General features: G+C 49.7%; 2 protein-coding genes across 2 annotated transcripts; both read left to right on the forward strand.

Moving 5' to 3' along the window:
• Positions 1 to 1,534: 1,534 nt before the first annotated feature.
• Positions 1,535 to 4,820, forward strand: RPL27 (ribosomal protein L27). The gene is made up of 5 exons (XM_004608819.2): positions 1,535 to 1,607; positions 1,845 to 1,927; positions 2,626 to 2,795; positions 4,527 to 4,637; positions 4,743 to 4,820. Exons 2-5 carry the CDS (start codon positions 1,847 to 1,849, stop codon positions 4,789 to 4,791), a joined length of 411 nt encoding a protein of 136 aa, XP_004608876.1. The 5' UTR covers positions 1,535 to 1,607; positions 1,845 to 1,846; the 3' UTR covers positions 4,792 to 4,820.
• Positions 4,821 to 7,750: 2,930 nt separating this feature from the next.
• Positions 7,751 to 18,585, forward strand: IFI35 (interferon induced protein 35). Its single transcript, XM_004608978.2, has 7 exons — positions 7,751 to 7,884; positions 16,395 to 16,490; positions 16,815 to 16,974; positions 17,535 to 17,641; positions 17,737 to 17,923; positions 18,010 to 18,116; positions 18,325 to 18,585. The coding sequence occupies exons 1-7, from the start codon at positions 7,864 to 7,866 to the stop codon at positions 18,514 to 18,516; spliced, it is 870 nt and encodes a 289-aa protein (XP_004609035.2). The 5' UTR covers positions 7,751 to 7,863; the 3' UTR covers positions 18,517 to 18,585.
• The last annotated feature ends 300 nt before the right edge of the window (positions 18,586 to 18,885 follow it).

Below are 18,885 nucleotides of genomic sequence, written 5' to 3' on the forward strand. Positions count from 1 at the left end.
TTTGGGGGGAGGGGTTGGGAGTTTACACGCAGCTGTGCTCAGGGTTTACTCCTGGCTCTGTTCTCAAGGACCACTTCTGGAGAGCTTGGGGATCATTTGAAATGCTGGAGATAGAACCCTGGTCAGCCACATGCGAGGCAAGCACCCTGCCCACTGTACTATCACTCCACCGCATGCTTCCATCAACACTATAGGATTTTTAGCTTTAAAATTTTTTTAAAAACCTGTAAAATGGACCTCCAATAGCTAAGATTTTTTTTTTTTGGCTTTTTGGGGTCACACCCAGCGATGCTCAGGGGTTACTCCTGGCTTATGCACTCAGGAATCACTCCCGACGATGCTCGGGGACCATATGGAATGTTGGGAATTGAACCTGGGTGGGCCGAGTGCAAGGCAAATGCCCTACCCGCTGTGCTATCGCTCCAGTCCAGACCCTTTTTTTTTTTTCTTTTTGGGTCACACCTAGCGATGCACAGGGGTTACTCCTGGCGGTGCTCAGGGGACCATATGGGATGCTGGGAATTGACCCAGGCCGGCCACGTGTAAGGCAAACGCCCTACCCGCTGTGCTATCGCTCCAGCCCCAAAATCTTTTCTGAATTTCAAATTCTTCATGTGTAAATAGGATGAAAATTAAAACTCAGGAACCAAAGAAATAGTTACAGCAGATAGGGCGCTTTCCTTGAACGCAGAAGACCTGGGTTTCCATCCCTAGCACATCATGCGGTTCCCTGACTCCTGCCAGGAGCACAGAACTGAGCACAGCCGGAGCACAGAACTATGTCAGTCCTGAACACAGCCAGGTGTGCTACCCCCACCACTAAAAATAAAGTAAAAATAAAGACTCAGAGTTGGAAGCGTAAGTAAACCGACTAAAGTGCCCGGCATCCTGCCTAACACGGTGTCATATAGTGTTATATGCTTGTATAGTGACGGAAATGTGGGCTCCGGAGCTGGGATGACCGAGTTCCAGCTTCGCCAATGGTCTTATTTATTCACTGCAAGCTAGTTTGGAATGGAGCGACGGTCCATTTCCCGGTGCTGTTTCGAGGGTCTGATAAGATAGTATCCACTAACTCGGCGTCGCAGAGTAAACTCTCATCCTTCACCTCCCCGCTCATCTACTCAGAAATGTTACGCTGGAGCAAATACCCTTGTTTGATACTCGTCTCTCCCTCCTTACGCCTAATAGTGCATATAATGGGAAGTAATGTCCTATTTTGTTTCCCGAATCTCCCGAAGGAAGTGGGGGGGGGAAAGGTAGTTTTAGATTGCGTCTTTCGTCCACCTAAAGACAGGCGAGAAGCTGGGTGAACAGGCTGCGCGCAACTGCCCTGCTAGCCCTGCTAGCGGCAACCGGAAGCACTCTGTGAGCTTGTTTACGGTGGAAGCTGCTAATAAAGTTTGATTTGGAGAAACGCGCTGCCAGGCCCAGCTCTTCCCCTCACCGGCTTCTTCCGCCAGCAACTGAAATTCTTGAGCGCCTCCTAAAAAGAGTATGGCGGGGCGGGAGAGCGGAACCGGAAGTGAGCTCACTTCTCCGGGGGTGAAAGGTTAGCGGAAGTGCCGGCTCTTCCTTTCTGCTGTAGGCCGGAGTGGTTGCTGTCGGTGAGTTGAGGCTGGGGCAGGGTCTTCCAATCCGCCGCCATCCGCGGCCCGGGGGGTTTGATTGCGCGACGGTGCTGGATATTTTCCATCCTCCGGTCTCTGGCGACTCCGACGTGAACTCTGCCCTGTAAGCAGGGCTCGTGGGCGACCTCAGCCACGACAGCAGTGAACTCAGTCTGAAGTCTCGCGACCACAGCCTGACGGACGATTAAAGGGGCTTTTTTTTCCTCCCCGCAGAAATGGGCAAGTTCATGAAACCCGGGAAGGTGGTGCTGGTCCTGGCCGGACGCTACTCGGGACGCAAAGCGGTCATCGTGAAGGTAAGGTCCGGGCCCCGCGAGGTCGGGCGCGTTCCCGAGGGCTGCAAGCGCGCGGTTCGAGATGGAGAATTCAGTGCGTTAGCACTGCAGCTGCGGGCTAGTGCATGAGGGCTTGGGAGAGCGAGTTGCAAAACGAAACAGACATGAATCGGATTCCGAAGACTTAGTGAGCTCGCCACCGAAGGGGTTTCTAAGTAATAATAGCGCTTGTGAAGTGCTTGCTTGGAACCCGTCTTTGCAGCTGGGCTCGACTTCTCACTTGAGTTGGGTAGTAAGTGATGCTGCTCCGGTTCAGTACAAAGAGAAATGGATCCTGGTCAGCGTGGTCACAGTGTTGTCGCCCTTAACTGTCAACTTTCCACTGTTCCACTGTTTTGCAGCCCGTAAACAGGCCCCATACTATTTGTGGGGACACCGGGAACCCCTGATTCCGTTTCCTCTACAAGTCTGAGAACCAGAGCTTGGCATATAGCAATGACTATGAATGTTGACCATGCTTAATTGCTTTTTTCTTCCCTGCAAGAGCCTTTGCAGATTCTTTCTGATGGGAAGATGCTCTGGCCTTGTGGTTTTCTTCCTATGTAATCGAGGTTTTGGAGGATGGGGGGCCCATCCTTCCTATCACAGGCCTTAAGAACATCTAGCATAGGAGCTGAGTGGGCCCTTCGTTGCTGACAGATTGATTATTGCTCTTTCAGAACATTGATGACGGCACCTCAGACCGCCCCTACAGCCATGCCTTGGTGGCTGGGATTGACCGCTATCCCCGCAAAGTGACAGCTGCCATGGGCAAGAAGAAAATCGCCAAAAGGTCCAAGATCAAGTCTTTCGTGAAAGTTTATAACTATAATCACCTTATGCCCACAAGGTGAGTATTTTCAAAAGTCAGGGTAGGGATCAGGGGAGATAAGCTAGGTGCTGAGGCTCTTGTACGCTGGTGATCCCTGTTCAGTTCCCAGGACCACGTATGGTCCTTTGAGCACAAAACCTGAGTGCAGCTGGGTGTGGCAAAAAAAAAAAGAGAAGAATGGGAATGAAACTGACTTTCTTTACCCTCTGTGCCATTGAATGAAAAAAATGACTGCAAGAGTCTCCTTTATAAAATGGCCATATAGTTTCCAAGTCCTTTTCATTTTGGACCCATGTTACTGTTTTCAGTTTGGCTTCCCTGACTTGGCCAGGCAGGGTTTTGGAAGTCCTTGAAAGAGGTCAGAGAACACCACAGACACCCCCCTCGTCCCCTGCCACAAATTTGGTTGGTTTTATTTGGGGAGGGCACGGTGGTGCTCAGGGATCACTCCTGGCAGTACTTGACAATATGGGGTGCCAGGTCAGTTGCGTGCAAGTACCTGTCCTGTTGTACTATCTCTCCAGGGCCACATTTGGGTTTTATTCTTTTAAGCATTGTTATATTCCTTTAAGCATTGTATACTGGTTTTGGCATATGTATATACAATGTTTAAAAGAATAATATGCCAAAACCAGTAACAATGATGGGTCTCATTCCCCTGACCCTCAAAGAGCCTCCAGTGTGGCACCGTTGGGAAGGATGAGTAAAGAGGGGCTTCTAAAAATCTCAGGATGGAGATGTTGCTGAGACCACTTGAGGAAATTGGACACCAATGGGGTGATGATGAAGCATTGTATAAAGATTGTTTTGTAGACCCTGTACAATAGTATAGCAGGTAGGGCACTTACCTGGCATGTAGCTGAGACTCAGGTATGATCACCAGCTTCCTTCTAACTTTCAAATATGGTGAGTCAAGAAAGCAAGTCTTGTGGCTAGAGGGTTAGTACAGCAGGTAAAGTGCTTGCTTTGCATGCAGCTGTCCTGATTCTATAGCCAGAACCCTTTATGTCCCCCCACAATCTCCAAGAGTGATCCTGGGTGCAGAGCCAGCCTGAGCACTACTGGGTGTGTCCTTTAAGTCTACCTCAATTCTATTCAGCTGCCAGATGCTTTTTAAATTCCTGATTCTTGGGGCTGCAGTGATAGCACAGCAAGTGGGTAGGGCATCTGCCTTGCATATGGCCAACCCCAGTTCAATTCCCAGCATCCCATATGGTCCCCTGAGCATGGCCAGATGTGACCCAAAAAGCAAAAAAAAAAATCCTGATTTGTGTCATAATTATGTGGTACGTGCAACATGCATGTGGCCCACAGACCATAAGGCCAGTGAAGTATAAGGCCCTGATACAGGAGTGGGCAGGTGCATGTGCTTCTTGTCCACCTGCCTATATTATTTGACCTATGAATGGTGTTATAAACACCCGTGCAGGGATATTGTTTCCCCGCCCGCTGTGATGAGACTGACCCTGTGATGGGTTATTGCCCTGATAGATGATTGTGTGGGCTGATAAAGTGATGGGTGTTTACCCCAACAAGTACTTGTGGAAAACTACAGAAAAGACATTTTTCCAGTGGATAAGATCGGAGGGAGCTAGAACTGGGGGATTTCAAAGAATATTAGAATTTTGACACAAATATTAGTGATGGGCCGATGGAGTCAAACTCTGACACCCCAGGCACCTAGGAGGGGCTGCATGATATTATGACTACACAGGCTGATGCTAGCTACATCCACATCGTTGTTTCCAGGTACTCCGTGGACATCCCCTTGGACAAAACCATCCTCAACAAGGATGTCTTCAGAGACCCAGCTCTTAAACGCAAAGCTCGGAGAGAGGCCAAGGTCAAGTTCGAGGAGAGGTTAGTAAGCTTTGGGGTGTTTAGGTGGGGTGTGGTTTCATTTTTTTCCCCGACAGGATTTTGCCTCCATATTCCTCTCATTGGTGTCCCTTTTTTTCCATTTAGATACAAGACGGGCAAGAACAAATGGTTCTTCCAGAAGCTCCGGTTTTAAATGTTTCAATCATTAAAAAGTCAAATCAAGATTGTGTCTGTCTTTTTCCACATCTGAGGCTGTTAATGCAGAATGTTTACATCACAAAAGATGTGGGTGGTGAATGAAAGGCTGTGGGAAGCAAAGATTAAGTCTGGGGCTGGAGAGACAGCACAGGGTTAAGGCACTAGACTTGCATGCAGCTAACCCCATTTCAGATTCCAGATAGTGTATAAGGTCCCTTAGCACAGCCAGGGATCACTTGAGCACAGAGCCTGGAATGGCCTCTGGTCACCCACTGGATATGGGGCGGGGAGCTACTTCTATAAACTAACACTCCCTTAATCTGCTGCCTTTAGGCAAGTTGCAGTCTATTTTCTCAAAAGTACCATTGTGTGACACCAAGATTGAATCTGTCCTCCCCATGTTGCAATGTGTCAGCCCAAGTCCTCTGGGTACTGTTTATATTGGGGGAGAGCCATTAGCTGGAGGTTCTCAAATTTTAGCATCCAGGTGGTTGAGAGCCCCACCTTGTGAGTTAGAATTTGCTGGAGAGGAAAGGGCATTTGCCTCTCGTGCAGCCAGCTGGGGTTTGATCCCCAGCGTCCCTGAGCATGATCGGGATGTGATCCACAAAAAAATTATTTCAGTGAAAACTACACTAGAGATTTGTCTGTATGGTGGGCTGGTAAAGGGTAGGGTTCAGGGAGCGTGGGTACTGTTGTCCCCACAATTCTAGGCAAGATGCTTGCCAGTTCACTCTAGATTGTTAACTGCCACACTGATGACGAGCTCTCAGGCCCAGCTGGTATGCCACTAAGTGGAGTAGGATTTAGACAGGCCTGTTTCCCAGATCACAGCACTCTTGTGCTAAGAATGAGACAGGAAAGAGGGCTCAGCTTTTCTTCACTGAGTCCCACACTTTGTCACTCGAAACCCAACTCTGCCTCAATACAGCAGGAGCTTGAACACTGTTGAGTGACATCCCCAGACCCAGTGAGTTACCTGAAGGATCCTAAACTAAATGAAAGCCTTAGGGAAGAGTCCCTGGGCAGAATTCTCCCAGACCCCACACAAGGTCGTCTTGGGCACCCCAGAGGGGGTGGGTGAGCCTAGCCCCTGCGCAGGCAGCCAAAACCCACATTCCACGATTGCTGCCATGTTCCCGGCTGGACTCTATGAGCCTCATCTAGAAATTAACCTGTTGAAAAACAGGTATGCAGGTTCTGTTGTTGAAATCTCTTTCATGGAAACAGGGATGGGCTACCTCCCCTATCTCACTGTACTTATGGAAGTCCTATCAGTCACACACATGCCCCAAAGCTGCCACCCACTGTTCAAGTGTAGCTCCAGCTGTTTGATCCTGTCAAAAAATTTGGAGCACACAATAGCATTCACGGCTGAGTGACATCTCAAACTTGACACCACTGATAAACCAGGAATAGCACACCAGAGTGGATAGGATGTAATATAGAAGGCAACCAATCTTAACAAAATATAAACACAGAAGGCTTAACTTGTAGCAATATCTTAGTAATCTCTCCCCTAAGGGCTTAATGGCTCCATTCATTTTTGATGATCCTCTTAGCAAATTATAGCAAGTAGTATAAATTATTGAGGGCCTGCTATGGGGGCAGGCTTAAGGGGTGATTGGGAAAATCAGAAATAATGGTGGTGAGATTGGTATTGGAATACTGAATGTAACTAAACTGATGACTTAATAAAGTTATAAAATCAGGAAAAAAAGGAAACATGCCCTGAGCTTTATACATTTTGTATTTAATTGATTCTTAAGTACTGTGCATTATTATTATTATTTTTGCTTTTTGGGTCACACCTAGCGATGCACAGGGGTTACTCCTGGCTCTGCACTCAGGAATTACTCCTGGCGGTGCTCAGGGGACCATATGGGATGCTGGGAATTGAACCCGGGTCGGTCGCGTGCAAGGCAAACGCCCTACCCGCTGTGCTATTGCTCCAGCCCCAAGTACTGTGCATTATTGAGATGGGAAAGCTTGTCCAGTTTAACCACGGTTTGGAACAATTTACATCCCTTAGCTGAGCATTGGAGTTCTTGTGCCAGGAGAAGAATCCAAAGAGCTAAAATACATGCTTTGCATGCCGGGCCCCAGCACTGCATGGACCTCAAAACAAAAACTAGCTCCTTCCCTCTTAGATGATTTTTATAGCCTCAAGGCCCAGGTTCAGATGCTGTCCTAAGACTTGGATATGACCAAACTTCTAGTAGTGTGGCCTTGGCAAGTTTCTGCACTTCTCTTTACCTCAGTTTATAATCTCAGTTACAAGGCTGGAGTGGGTAGGGTGTTTGCCTTACGTTTTGGTTCAATCCCTGGCAACCCATATGGTCCCCTGAGCACCCATAAAACAATTCTAAAATGGGTTTAGCTGAGATGACCTGAATTAATAACTGACTGGTGCTGAAAGCCTAAAGCTGGAGTTTGCTTATTGGTAGGTTCTCCTGAACTTGAAGAGGTTCCCAAGTTTATATGGCTACCGCCCCCTTTTCAGAAAAAGAAAAAAATTGATCATTGATATCATAGCCCTCACCCCTCCCTAACCCACACACACACACTTTAAGGAAACAAACAGCTTTTTTTTTTTTTTTCTTTTTGGGTCACACCTGGCAATACACAGGGGTCACTCCTGGCTCATGCACTCAGGAATCACCCCTGGCGGTGCTCAGGGGACCATATGGGATGCTGGGATTTGAACCCGGGTCGGCAAACGCCCTACCCTCTGTGCTATCGCTCCAGCCCCAGCAAACAGCTTTTGAGGCTACTATAGACACCCTGGGAGGTTCCAGCCCTGACCAGAGGTGGTGTCACCCACCTTGGGAGGCTTCAGAGCTAGAGGAAATAAAGGAGGGACTCAGACTCCTCCCAGGGGTGGAGAGTGGCTGAGAGACTGGAGCCAGCCCCGGAAGGCAGGCTGTTTCCCAGAAATGAAAGTGGAAGTGAAATTGAGATCAGGGCCCTGCTAAGGGCCGAACCTCTCCGAATTTACCAGAGCTGAATCCCGGTGACCTGTCACTTGGTGTTTGAACTCTCGGATCTCACCAAACAACTGCTACTCATGTCAGCAAACCACGATGTGGTAAGTGAGGAGAGTGGGGAGGGGAGAAGCGCAGGAGCACCCCTCTAGCCTGAGAATCGAGCTGTGTCTCCTCTGCCTTGTGGAGTTGGTCCCCTAGCCAACCCCTTGCTACAAAGATTAATACCCCTAAAACCTACACCTCCAGAGCTTGTGAATTCTGTGATAATGTGCAATTTTGTTCAAAAGTCCATAGTTTCCCTTAGGTACTCAGGATTCTATGACTCAGAATTGAAGAATTACACACTCTAGGGCTGGAGCAATAGTACAGCATGTAGGATGCTTGCCGTGGTCACTGTGGATCTGAGTTTTATGCCCAGCATCACACAGGGGCCCTCAGGCCCCTCAGGTGTGAAATCTGAGTACCTCCAGGTGTGGCCCTAAAGAGGGAAAAAAGCACTCGGGACCCAGAGAGAGAGAGAGAGAGTACAGGGGTTAGAGTTAAGGTGCCTGCTTTACTTTCACTGAGCAGACTCAAACTTCAGCACCACATGGATGCCCAAGGGCCACCTGCAGCTACCCCAGAGCACAGAGCCTGGGGTAACCCTCAGTGTCACTGGCCCCATAAACCCCAAGATAAAAATTAGCATAACAGGAGCTGGAGCTATAGCACAGCAGGTAGGGTGTTTGCATTGTACTGGGTGTGACCCAAAAAGAAGAAAAAAATCAGCATACCATTAAAAATGACAGGGGAATGGGGCTGGAGAGTTAATACAGAAGGTAAAGTGCTCACCTTGCAAGCACCAAAGGGGCCCAATGCCCACACTCCATGTGGTTCGCCCAAGCCCCACCCGTATTGATCTCTGAGCCCAGAGCCAGGGAGTTAAGCCTTGAGCACTGCCAGGTATGTCCTGAAAATCGAAAGATTAGATAAAAGTGAGTCAGAGATAGTATGGCAGGTCCAGCAGGTAAGGTACTTGCCTTTCATGTGGCTGACCCGGGTTTGAGCCCCAGCGTCTGCGGGACTCACCAGAAGTGATTTCTGAGCACAGAGCTAGGAGTAAATAAACTACTGGGTGTGACCGCCTACACCCTCCCCACCCAAGAAATAAACCACCCCACCTGGTTCCAAGTCCCGGTTCCTTAATTTTGTAACTATGGAAAGTTATTAACCTCTAATGTCCCATTTCCTTTTCTCTATCATGGGGATGATAATGACACTTCTCTCTTTTTTCTTTTTTTTTTTTGGGGTCACACCCGGCGATGCACAGGGGTTACTCCTGTCTCTGCACTCAGGAATTACTCCTGGCAGTGCTCAGGGGACCATATGGGATGCTGGGAATCGAACCCGGGTCAGCCGCGTGCAAGGCAAACGCCCTACCCGCTGTACTATTGCTCTAGCCCCTGATTGATTTATAACTTTTGACCCTTTTTATTGTTGTTCTTTCTGTGATGATGGGACTCATACACACTTGGTTGTGGTGCTTTCTGGAGGCCACACACTGTGTGGTGTTGGGGATGCCAAAGAGCAGAGCTGTTGAATTGCAGTTGGCCACATGTGGTGTTGCTGGGATGAAACTGGTGGCCTCATGGGTCTCACCTCACCTCACCTCACTTCATAGAGCTTTCTCCAGGCCCCCCAAAATAGAAAGCATTTAATGTAAAACTTATACGTACCAAGTACCACTGCTCCAAATAAAATTATATAAAGAGGAAACCTGTGATTATGCCCATTTTACAGATGAGAAAACTAAGGACAGGTAATCATATAACTTACCCATGATCTTCTGTAAAGGGTATATGTCCTTCGGGGTTTTTGTTTTTGCTTTATTTTGAGTGGCCACGCCCAGCTATGATTAGGTTTACTCCAGCCTCTGGACTTAGGGCTGACTCCTGGTGATGTCCTGGAAACTGAGAGGAATAAAACCAGAGCCAACTGCATGCAAGACAAGTGCCCAGCCTCCTGTACTACCTAGGACCTTAAAGCGCCTTCTTGGTGAGATAGTGGCCACATCGGGCTGTGCTCAGAGATTCCTCCTGGCTCTGTCCTCAGGGATAATTCTTAGAGGTGCTCGGGGATCGTCTGGAGTGCTAGGATTGAACTCCGGTTGGCTTCATGCAGGGCAAATGCCTTACCCGCTGTACTCACCAGCCCCCACCTTAAATTCTGTTTTCTTCTCACCTTAAATTCTTAATTTACCCTTAATTATTGACACCAGTGCTGCAGCTTGTTTTAATGAAAGCCACATCCAAGTGTGAGCCACCAGTGGCATGTGCTGCTGTCGATCTGTTTAGGTATCTAAAATGTATAGTCTCCCAGTCATGTGCAAGGCAGATGGCCTACCTGCTTGTAATAATCGTTCCAGCTGTGTATTTTGGATTCTGGGTGGTGCTCAGGGATTACTCCTGGTAGTATTAGGGAAGATCACGGAAGAGCCTGGCAAGCTCCCTGTGGCGTATTCCATATGCCAAATACAGTAACAATAACAGGTCTCATTCCCCTGACCCTGAAAAGAGCCTCCAATTGTTGGGAAAAATGAGTAAGGAGAGGCTGCTAAAATCTCAGGGCTGGGACCAGTGGAGACGTTACTGGCGCCTGCTCGAGTAAATCGATGAACAATGGGATGACAGTGATACAGTGATAGTCTCCCAGTATTCAAAGTTGTATGGATCACACTGGCTTGCCTTTACAGATCGTGTTATCAGGAGGTAAATATCTAGCGTATCTACTATAAATACTTGAACTCAATAAGGGGCTACTGTCAGCCTGTAATGTTCTAAGAATCTCCTAGAAGAGCAGGTAGGGCACTTGCCTTGCACAAGACTGATCCAGGTTTCGTTCACGGAACCCCAAATGGTCCCCCCAAGCCCTGCCAGGAGTGATTCCTGTGCTCAGAGCCAGGAGTAAGCCCTGAGCACCGCTGGGTATGGCCCCAAAATCAAACAACAACAACAAAAAAGCTAGAATGTGGCTCAGCTGTAGAGCTCACGCCTCCAGTGTGTGATACCTGGGTTTGATCCCGGTAGTCAGATAATCAAATATGACATAAGAAGAAGAGGATCCTTTAAGACAGAGTTTGGGAGTTGGTGACAGGACGATCATGGAGTTAAACAAACTCTCCAATGCTGAGTCTGTAACCCTGGCATCAGTCTTCAGGTCGTTCTGCTCCGTCTCCATGAAACACACAGGCATTGAGGCTGCAGCCTTCCCTGTGAACACCAGCTCCTTTTATTTATTTGTTTTGGGGCCACACCTGGTTGTGCTCAGGGCTTATTTTTGGAATCACTCCTGGATCACTCCTCGTGGGCTCTGGGGACCACATGGGGTACCAGAGATCAGCCATGTGCAAGACAAGCGCACTACCCATTGTACTATCTCTCTGGCCCCAGAATACGAGCACTTTTGTGCTCCCTGCTCAAGACTCAGGTCCGATCCTGACAAATCCATGGATATAGAAGGAGAAGCCCAGATTTACTTCCCTGACTCCACATTCTCACATCTCCTACTTATCCTGCCCCAATAGTCAGACTAATAATCTCCTTAAGCACTCTACCACTTCATTCCCCACTCTAGAAATCTTCCCTCAATTGCCATTTCCTGCTGGTATCAAAGCCAAATACCTCTGCTCGGGTACTTCTTAAAAAAGATTCTGCTATGAGGCCAGAGAGATAGTACAGGAGGTACAGTGCCTTATATGCAACTGTATCAGCTGTGACATTCATTTGAATCCCTGGCACCACATATGGTCCACTGAGCACTGCCAGGGGTCACTTCTGAGCACAGAGCTAGGTATAGTTCTTGAGCATCTCCATTGGGACCCTCAAACACACCCCCTCCATAAATAAGATTTAAAATCTAGGACTGGAGTGATAGTACAGCAGGTAGGGCGCTTGCCTTGTATGTGGCTGACCCAGGTTTGATCCCTTGGCATTTCATATGGTTCCATAAGCACCACTAGGAGTAATTCCTGAGTGCAGAGCCAGGAGTAACCCCTGAGCATTGTCGGGTGTGGCCCCAAAACAAAATTAAAAATCTACTATGAAAAAATAATTAAATCTGCTATAGTGGTTGAGTATCAAAGTGCTTTAAAAAAATATCTGCTACACTGGTGGAGGGATGGATGTTTGATCATTGTGTGATTGTAATGCGGGCCGGAGCAATAGCATAGCGGTAGGGCGTCTGCCTTTCACGTGACCGAGCCATGTTCGATTCCTCCGCCCCTCTCAGAGAGCCCAGCAAGCTACCGAGAGTATCACGCCCGCACGGCAGAGCCTGGCAAGCTACCCGTGGCATCTTGGATATGCCAAAGACAGTAATAATAAGTCTGTCAATGAGAGACGTTACTGGTGCCTGCTCAAACAAATCGATGAGCAACGGAATGACAGTGACAGTGACAGTGATTGTAACCCAAACATGAAAGCTTATAACTATCTCACGGTGATTCAATAAAATTTTTTTTAATTTAAAATTTTTTTAATTAAAGAAAAAAAAATAGGGGCCGGAGTGATAGCACAGCGGGTAGGGCGTTTACCTTGCACTCGGCCGACCCGGGTTCGATCCCCGGCATCCCATATGGTCCCCCAAGCACCACCAGGAGTAATTCCTGAGTGCAGAGCCAGGAGTAACCCCTGAGCATCGCTGGGTGTGACCCAAAAAGCAAAAAAAAAATATATATATATATATATATGTATATATGCTATGGTACTGGGGAGATTGTACAGGGATTAAGGTGCTTGCCTTGCATATGACTGATCCTCGCTTGATCCCAGGCACAGAAGAAGTAAGCCCTGAGCACCACCAGATGTGGCTCCCAAATCAAACAAAACAAAACAAAAAGTTTCTACTTCAGGCTCTGGGGAATGATTCAAAGAGCTGGCGGGTTTGCTTTGCATGTGAAAACTCCATATTTGAACCACTGCTTGGTTCCCCTGGGCATCAAGCTGAGAGTAGCCACTGAACACAGCTAGCTATGACCCCCCTACCCCCCAAAAAATATTAAAAATAAGTAAATTAAACTCACTATGGTCTGAGATGTGACTAGCAGTACAACACATGCTCTGCATGTGTGAGGCCCTGGGTTTGATCCCTAACACTAGGAAAAAAAATTAAAAAGCTGAGTTGTAAAAATTGTATTTGTCTCGGGGCCGGAGCAATAGCACAGCGGGTAGAGCGTTTGCCTTGCACGCGGCCGACCCGGGTTCGATCCCCAGCATCCCATATGGTCCCCCAAGCACCGCCAGGAGTAATTCCTGAGTGCAAAGCCAGGAGTAACCCCTGAGCATCGCTGGGTGTGACCCAAAAAGCAAAAAGAAAAAAAAAATTGTATTTGTCTCAGGGCTGGAGCCATAGTACAGCGGGTAGGGCATTTGCCTTGCACGTGGCCGACCTGGGTTCATTTCCCAGCATCCCATATGGTCCCCTGAGCACTGCCAGGAGTAATTCCTGAGTGCTAAAGCCAGGAGTAACCCCTGTTGCATCTCCAGGTGTGACCCAAAAAGAAAAAAAAAATTGTATTTGTCTCTAGGGTGGGGAGTTGGGCCACATTCAGTGGTATTCAGGGTTTACTCCTGGCTCTGTGCTCAGGGATCACTCCAAGGATTCTCAGGGGGTCATATGCAGCACTGGGGATCTATTCAGAGTTGACCGTGTGCCAGGGAAGCACAATAACCCTGGTAATATCTCTCCAGCCTTATTTACTTCTTTAAAAAGTTATTTCCTTTTTTTTTTTTCTTTTTGGGTCACACCTGGCAATGCACAGGGGTTACTCCTGGCTCTGCACTCAGGAATTACTCCTGGCGGTGCTCAGGGGACCATATGGGATGCTCGGAATCAAACCCGGGTCGGCAGCGTGCAAGACAAATGCTCTACTGACTGTGCTATTGCTCCAGCCAAAAAAAAGTTATTTCTTAAATAGCATTTCCGGGACTAGATTTTTCAAGTAATGAGCGTAATTAGACCAAGAGTGAAAACAGATAGGCCTGGCCAGGAAGATGTAAGAGGAGGATGTAGGGTGCTGGAGCCATGCTCCCCTTTGGCAGAGCTAGGTAGAGCTGAGATGAGGTTGCCACTTTGTGGGGTACGTCTGTTCTCCAGCATGTCTGTCTCCCCACCATTCCCAGTCTACATGGGCCCACTGGCTCACCGATGGCATCTAACCGGCACTGAGAAGCACTAGATCCTCAACTTCTTGGTAACTAAAATTAATCACTTCTCTATTTTTTTCCCCCCTAGTTTCGGGGCTGCTCTGAGTGCATGTACGACAGCACACTTTTTAGCTTCTTCTCAGTTTAAACACAGGCTTATGTAATTTTGACAAGTAGGATATCTTCAACAGAAGAGAAACTTAACACTCAAAAGAAATCAGGAGGGGCTGGAGCGATAGCACAGCGGGTAGGGCGTTTGCCTTGCACGTGGCCGACCTGGGTTCGATTCCCAGCATCCCATATAGTCCCCCGAGTACCATCAGGAGTAATTCCTGAGTGCGAGTGCAGAGCCAGGAATAACTCCTGTTCATCGCTGGGTGTCACCAAAAAGCAAAAAACAAAACAAAACAAAAAAACAAACAGAAGAAGTCAGGAAATTTTTCTCTTCGGCTGCCTCCTGGCAAATCGCCAGCAACTTGGCTGATCAAGGCCCACAGTTATGCTTTGGAGGCCTAAGGCAGGGAATGCTGCAGGTGTGAGTAGCATGTTGTCCTTGAGATAAGACTTCAACATCTAGGGGCTAGAGCGATAGTGCAGCAGGTAGGGATGCATGCAGCCAGCTTGGGTTCAATCCCTGGAACCCCATATGCCATCCCCCACCAGCTCTGCCAGGAGTGATCCCTAAGCACACACCCCAAAGCAAGCCCTAAACTTATGGGTGTGGCCCATAAGCAAAACTGGTGGGTGAGTACCTTTTTCATTATTATTATTTTTTTGGCTTTTTTGGGTCACACCTGGCAATGCACAGGGGCCACTCTGGCTCTGCACTCAGGAATTATCCCTGGCGGTGCTCAGGGGACCATATGGGATGCTGGGAATCGAACCTGGGTCGGCCGAGTGCAAGGCAAACGCCATACCCGCTGTGCTAGCTCTCCAGCCCCTGAGGTACCTTTTTCAGTATCCACCAGCTAGTTTGGGTTTTTTTGTCTTCTTCCTTTTTTCTTTTCTTTTCTTTTTTTTTTTTTTGTTTAACCAAAAGCAAAACTTAAGGGTTCCTCCTGGCTCTGCACTCAGGAATCACTCCTGGCAGTGCTTGGGAGACCATATGGGATGCCGGGGATTGAACCCAGGTTCTGCTATGTGCAAAACAAATGCCCTACCTTATGCACGATCAGTCACTCCGACCCTCTGTTGTTTTTATTTATTTATTTTTTGCTTTTTGGGTCACAACCAGCGATGCACAGGGGTTACTCCTGGCTCTGCACTCAGGAATTACCCCTGGCGGTGCTCAGGGGACCATATGGGATGCTGAGAATCGAACCTGCATTGGCCGCATGCAAGGCAAATGCCCTACCTGCTGTGCTATCGCTCCAGCCCCCCTCTGTTGTTTTTGTTTTGAGCCACATCCAGCTGCTGTGCTCAGGACTTAATTCCTGGCTCTGTGCTCAGGGACTCCTGGACTTGGGGAACCAGGTGAAGTGTTAGGGATTGAACCACAGGTTGGCCATAGTATTTTCTTGGCCCCTAAGTTGTAGTTTTCTTCTGCTTAAATTCAAACTCACACTGTATTTCTTCAAAGCCCTCTGTCATATGCTCCCTACGTTTCATTCCTTCACTTCATTCGTTGACACAGGCAATACATATTTACTGAAGGTCTGTTTTGTGCTATGGAACAGAACACTGAGCATACAGAGATGACAGGACCAGTCCCCTCCTCCCAGTGGGCTCACACTTCTCTGAACAAACCTTGTTTGTCAGACGCCCTTTGCACAAGATGTCTTTGCTGGCCAATGTCCACTTCATGCCACAAAGGTGCCTTGACTCCTATCCCCTGTGTCATTCTACTGTCAGTTTTCATTTCTCTCGCTCTCTCTCTGCTCAAATCACACCCTGGTGAAAACCCACTTGATACAGAGGAAAGGAGGCAGTGAGGGGACGAGCTGGGAGAGGTGGGGTCAGTGACACCTGGTCCTGTCCACGATGATACACAGGATCCCAGCTTGGAGTCAGGCTGCCCAGAGCCCAGTGGTGTGTGCAGGTCACTGAGCCTATCCGAGCTCCCCATTCAGAAAACCAAGGAAGTGGCTATTTGTGTCCTAGGATTGGTCTGAGTCTGGAACGACATCGTCCACATCAAGGGCTGAAGGAGAGGTGAGGCCTTGCATGCAGCAGACCCCGGCCACTGCATATGGTTCCCCCCAAACACCACTAAGGGTCACACCTGAGCACAGAGACAGAAATAGGCTGGGATGGCTCCTGGGAGCATCACAGGTGGAGCCCAGCCCCACCCCGCGAAAGGGGGAAGGGCTTAGCCCAGTCCCTGGGATATAGTGTTTAATAAATGACAGACCTCGTGTTCACTGGTGCCCCTTCCCCGGGCTCATTCATGCTCTGCAAAGGGTGTCTCCTTGTTCCCTCTGTTCCAACAGGCCCTCAAGGCCCTTCGCCGGGAGCAGGCCAAGCTCCAGACGTGTCTCCAGGAGCTGCAGCAGAGACGCAAGGAGCTCAAAGACCTGCAAGACAAGGTAAGCCGGGTGCAGGGGTGTGGTCAGGGAACAGCAGGGGAGTTCATGTCACTCCTGGCTCTGTCACTTCCTGGCCCTGTGACTTGAGCATGTTGCTTCAACTCTCTGAACCTGTTGCTGCTCTGGAAGGCAGAAGAACTCCCGACCTCACAGCCTGAATAAGGACAGATCTGTGCAGTGGCTGCCAGGAGGGCCAGACTCGCCTCATGTTTCCAACGCCTCTCAGTCACCAGCCTCACGGGACTGGGACCCCTTGCCTTCAGGAGAGAGTCAGGGGATCGTCCATACCCCCTGAAGGCATCCTCTAACCATCCTTACTTCTAGGTCCCCTTTCCGGTGCCTGAGGTCCCCTTGGTGTTCCGAGGACGCACTCAAGGACACACTCAGCAGGAAAGGGAAGAGTCGAAGACTGTGATTTCTAACCCGAGGATATGCTACCCTCTGTCCGGGGGCTCTGCACTGGTCACCTTTGATGACCCCATGGGTGAGCAAAGGGACTGAAGCGATAGTATAGCAGTAGGGCATTTGCATTGCACACCGCCGACCCGGGTTCAACCTCAGGGACTCCATATGGTCCCCTGGCAATATGGTTATCTCCATATTGCCAGGAGTTATCCCTAGGACTGGAGTGATAGTAAAGCTAGTAGGGCACTTTCCTTGCATGCAACTGACCTGGATTCTGTGCCTGGTACCCCATATGGTTTCTGAAACCAACCAGGAGTGATTCCTGAGCGCAGAGCTAGCAGTAAGCCCTGAGTGCCACCAGGTGTGACCCCCAAACCACAAAAGAAATAAAAAAAGGATGAGTGGCTGGAGTGATAGTACAGCAGGGAGGGCATTGGCCTTGCACATAGCTGACCTGAGTTCGATCCCCAGCCTCTCATATGGGCCTCAAGCACTGCTAGGTAGAATTCCTGAGTGCAAAGCCAGGAGAAAGCCCTGAGCAGAGCCAGGTGTGAGCGAAAAAGACAAAAAAATAAAATAAGGGTGAGCTGGACGAAACTGGGGACTTCCCAGGACTCACCCTACCTCCTGCACCCCCAGTGGCTGAGCGGATACTGCAAAGGAGGGAGCACCAGATCGACCTAGAAGAATGCCATCTGCGGGTGCAGGTCGAGCCCTTGGAGCTGCCCCTGGTGACCTCTATCGAGGTGATGAGAGGCTGAACCCTGGGACAGGCAGGCGGTGCCTGCCCCTGCGCATGGCAAGTGCAGGGGTCCTGAGACCACTCTCCTGCCTCTCTCAGGTGTCCAGTAAGATGAACAGCCAGAGGGTGCTGGTCAGTGGCTTTCCTGCTGGACTCAAGTTGAGCGAGGAGGAGCTTCTGGACAAGCTGGAGATCTTCTTCGGCAAGAGCAAGAACGGGGGTGGTGATGTGGAAGCGCGAGAACTGCTACCAGGGGGGGTCATGCTGGAATTTTCGGAGGAGGAAGGTAGGGTCCCGGCCACAAGCCAGGGTGCAAGGGCCTCAGGTCTTGGGATGCCCCGGACGCTAACGGCTCCTGTCCCCTCCCCACAGTGGCCCAGCGCCTGTGCCGGATGGGTCGGTTCACGGTCCCACTGGGCACGCAGGAGGTGGCCCTGCGAATCTCTCCCTACATGAGTGGGAAGGTGGAGAAGGCCGAGGTAAGTGGGTGGGCAGCGGGGTCGGGCATCCTGGCTGCCGGGAAGGATGTTGTCAGAGTCCCCAAAGAAGTTGTCAGAGTGCTGAATCTCATGAGCCCGCCTAGCCAGTTTCTCCTGGCCTCCACTGCCCACCCTGGCCATCCAGCCCAAGTTCTGCCCACAGCCCGACTCCCAGGAGCCCTTGACTCTGTCCCCGCTCCTTTTCCAGATCCAGTCCCAGCTAGCAGACAAGTCAGTGCTGGTGCTCAACATTCCCGATGTCCTGGACGGCGCGGAGCTGCACGACATCCTGGAGGTCCATTTCCAGAAGCCCACTCGGGGCGGAGGGGAGGTGGAGGCGTTGGCGGTGGTGCCCTCGGGGCAGCAGGGCCTGGCGGTCTTCACCACCAAGTCAGGCTAGGGGAGGGGTCCTTCCCGCCCCCCCACCCCAGCCGGGTGGGGCTCAGTGCTGGCCAACAGCAGGCAATTATTCCAAATTGTGGCTTTTCGTTTTTATTTTGTGGGGGCCATTACATTATTATTTTGTCCAGGTCATTACACTGGTGGGCCAGGTGAATGCTCCCCAGTGAACCCAGTGGCTTAGGAGCCCGAGAAACGCTGACCACGGCAGAGTGCAAGCTTGGCCAGACCTTCCTCGTGAAAGAAAACTGGATAGGGACAAGGAAGGTGGCTGTGGGCTGGGATGAAACCTTACCTTCCCCTATCAGCTCTAGCCTCGAGCTCACCTTCCCCCCTGCCCCCACCTCCCAGCCCCTCCGGTCCCCAGGCA

The sequence above is a fragment of the Sorex araneus genome, chromosome 3 (genome assembly GCF_027595985.1).
Source record: "Sorex araneus isolate mSorAra2 chromosome 3, mSorAra2.pri, whole genome shotgun sequence".
Classification (NCBI taxonomy): domain Eukaryota; kingdom Metazoa; phylum Chordata; class Mammalia; order Eulipotyphla; family Soricidae; genus Sorex; species Sorex araneus.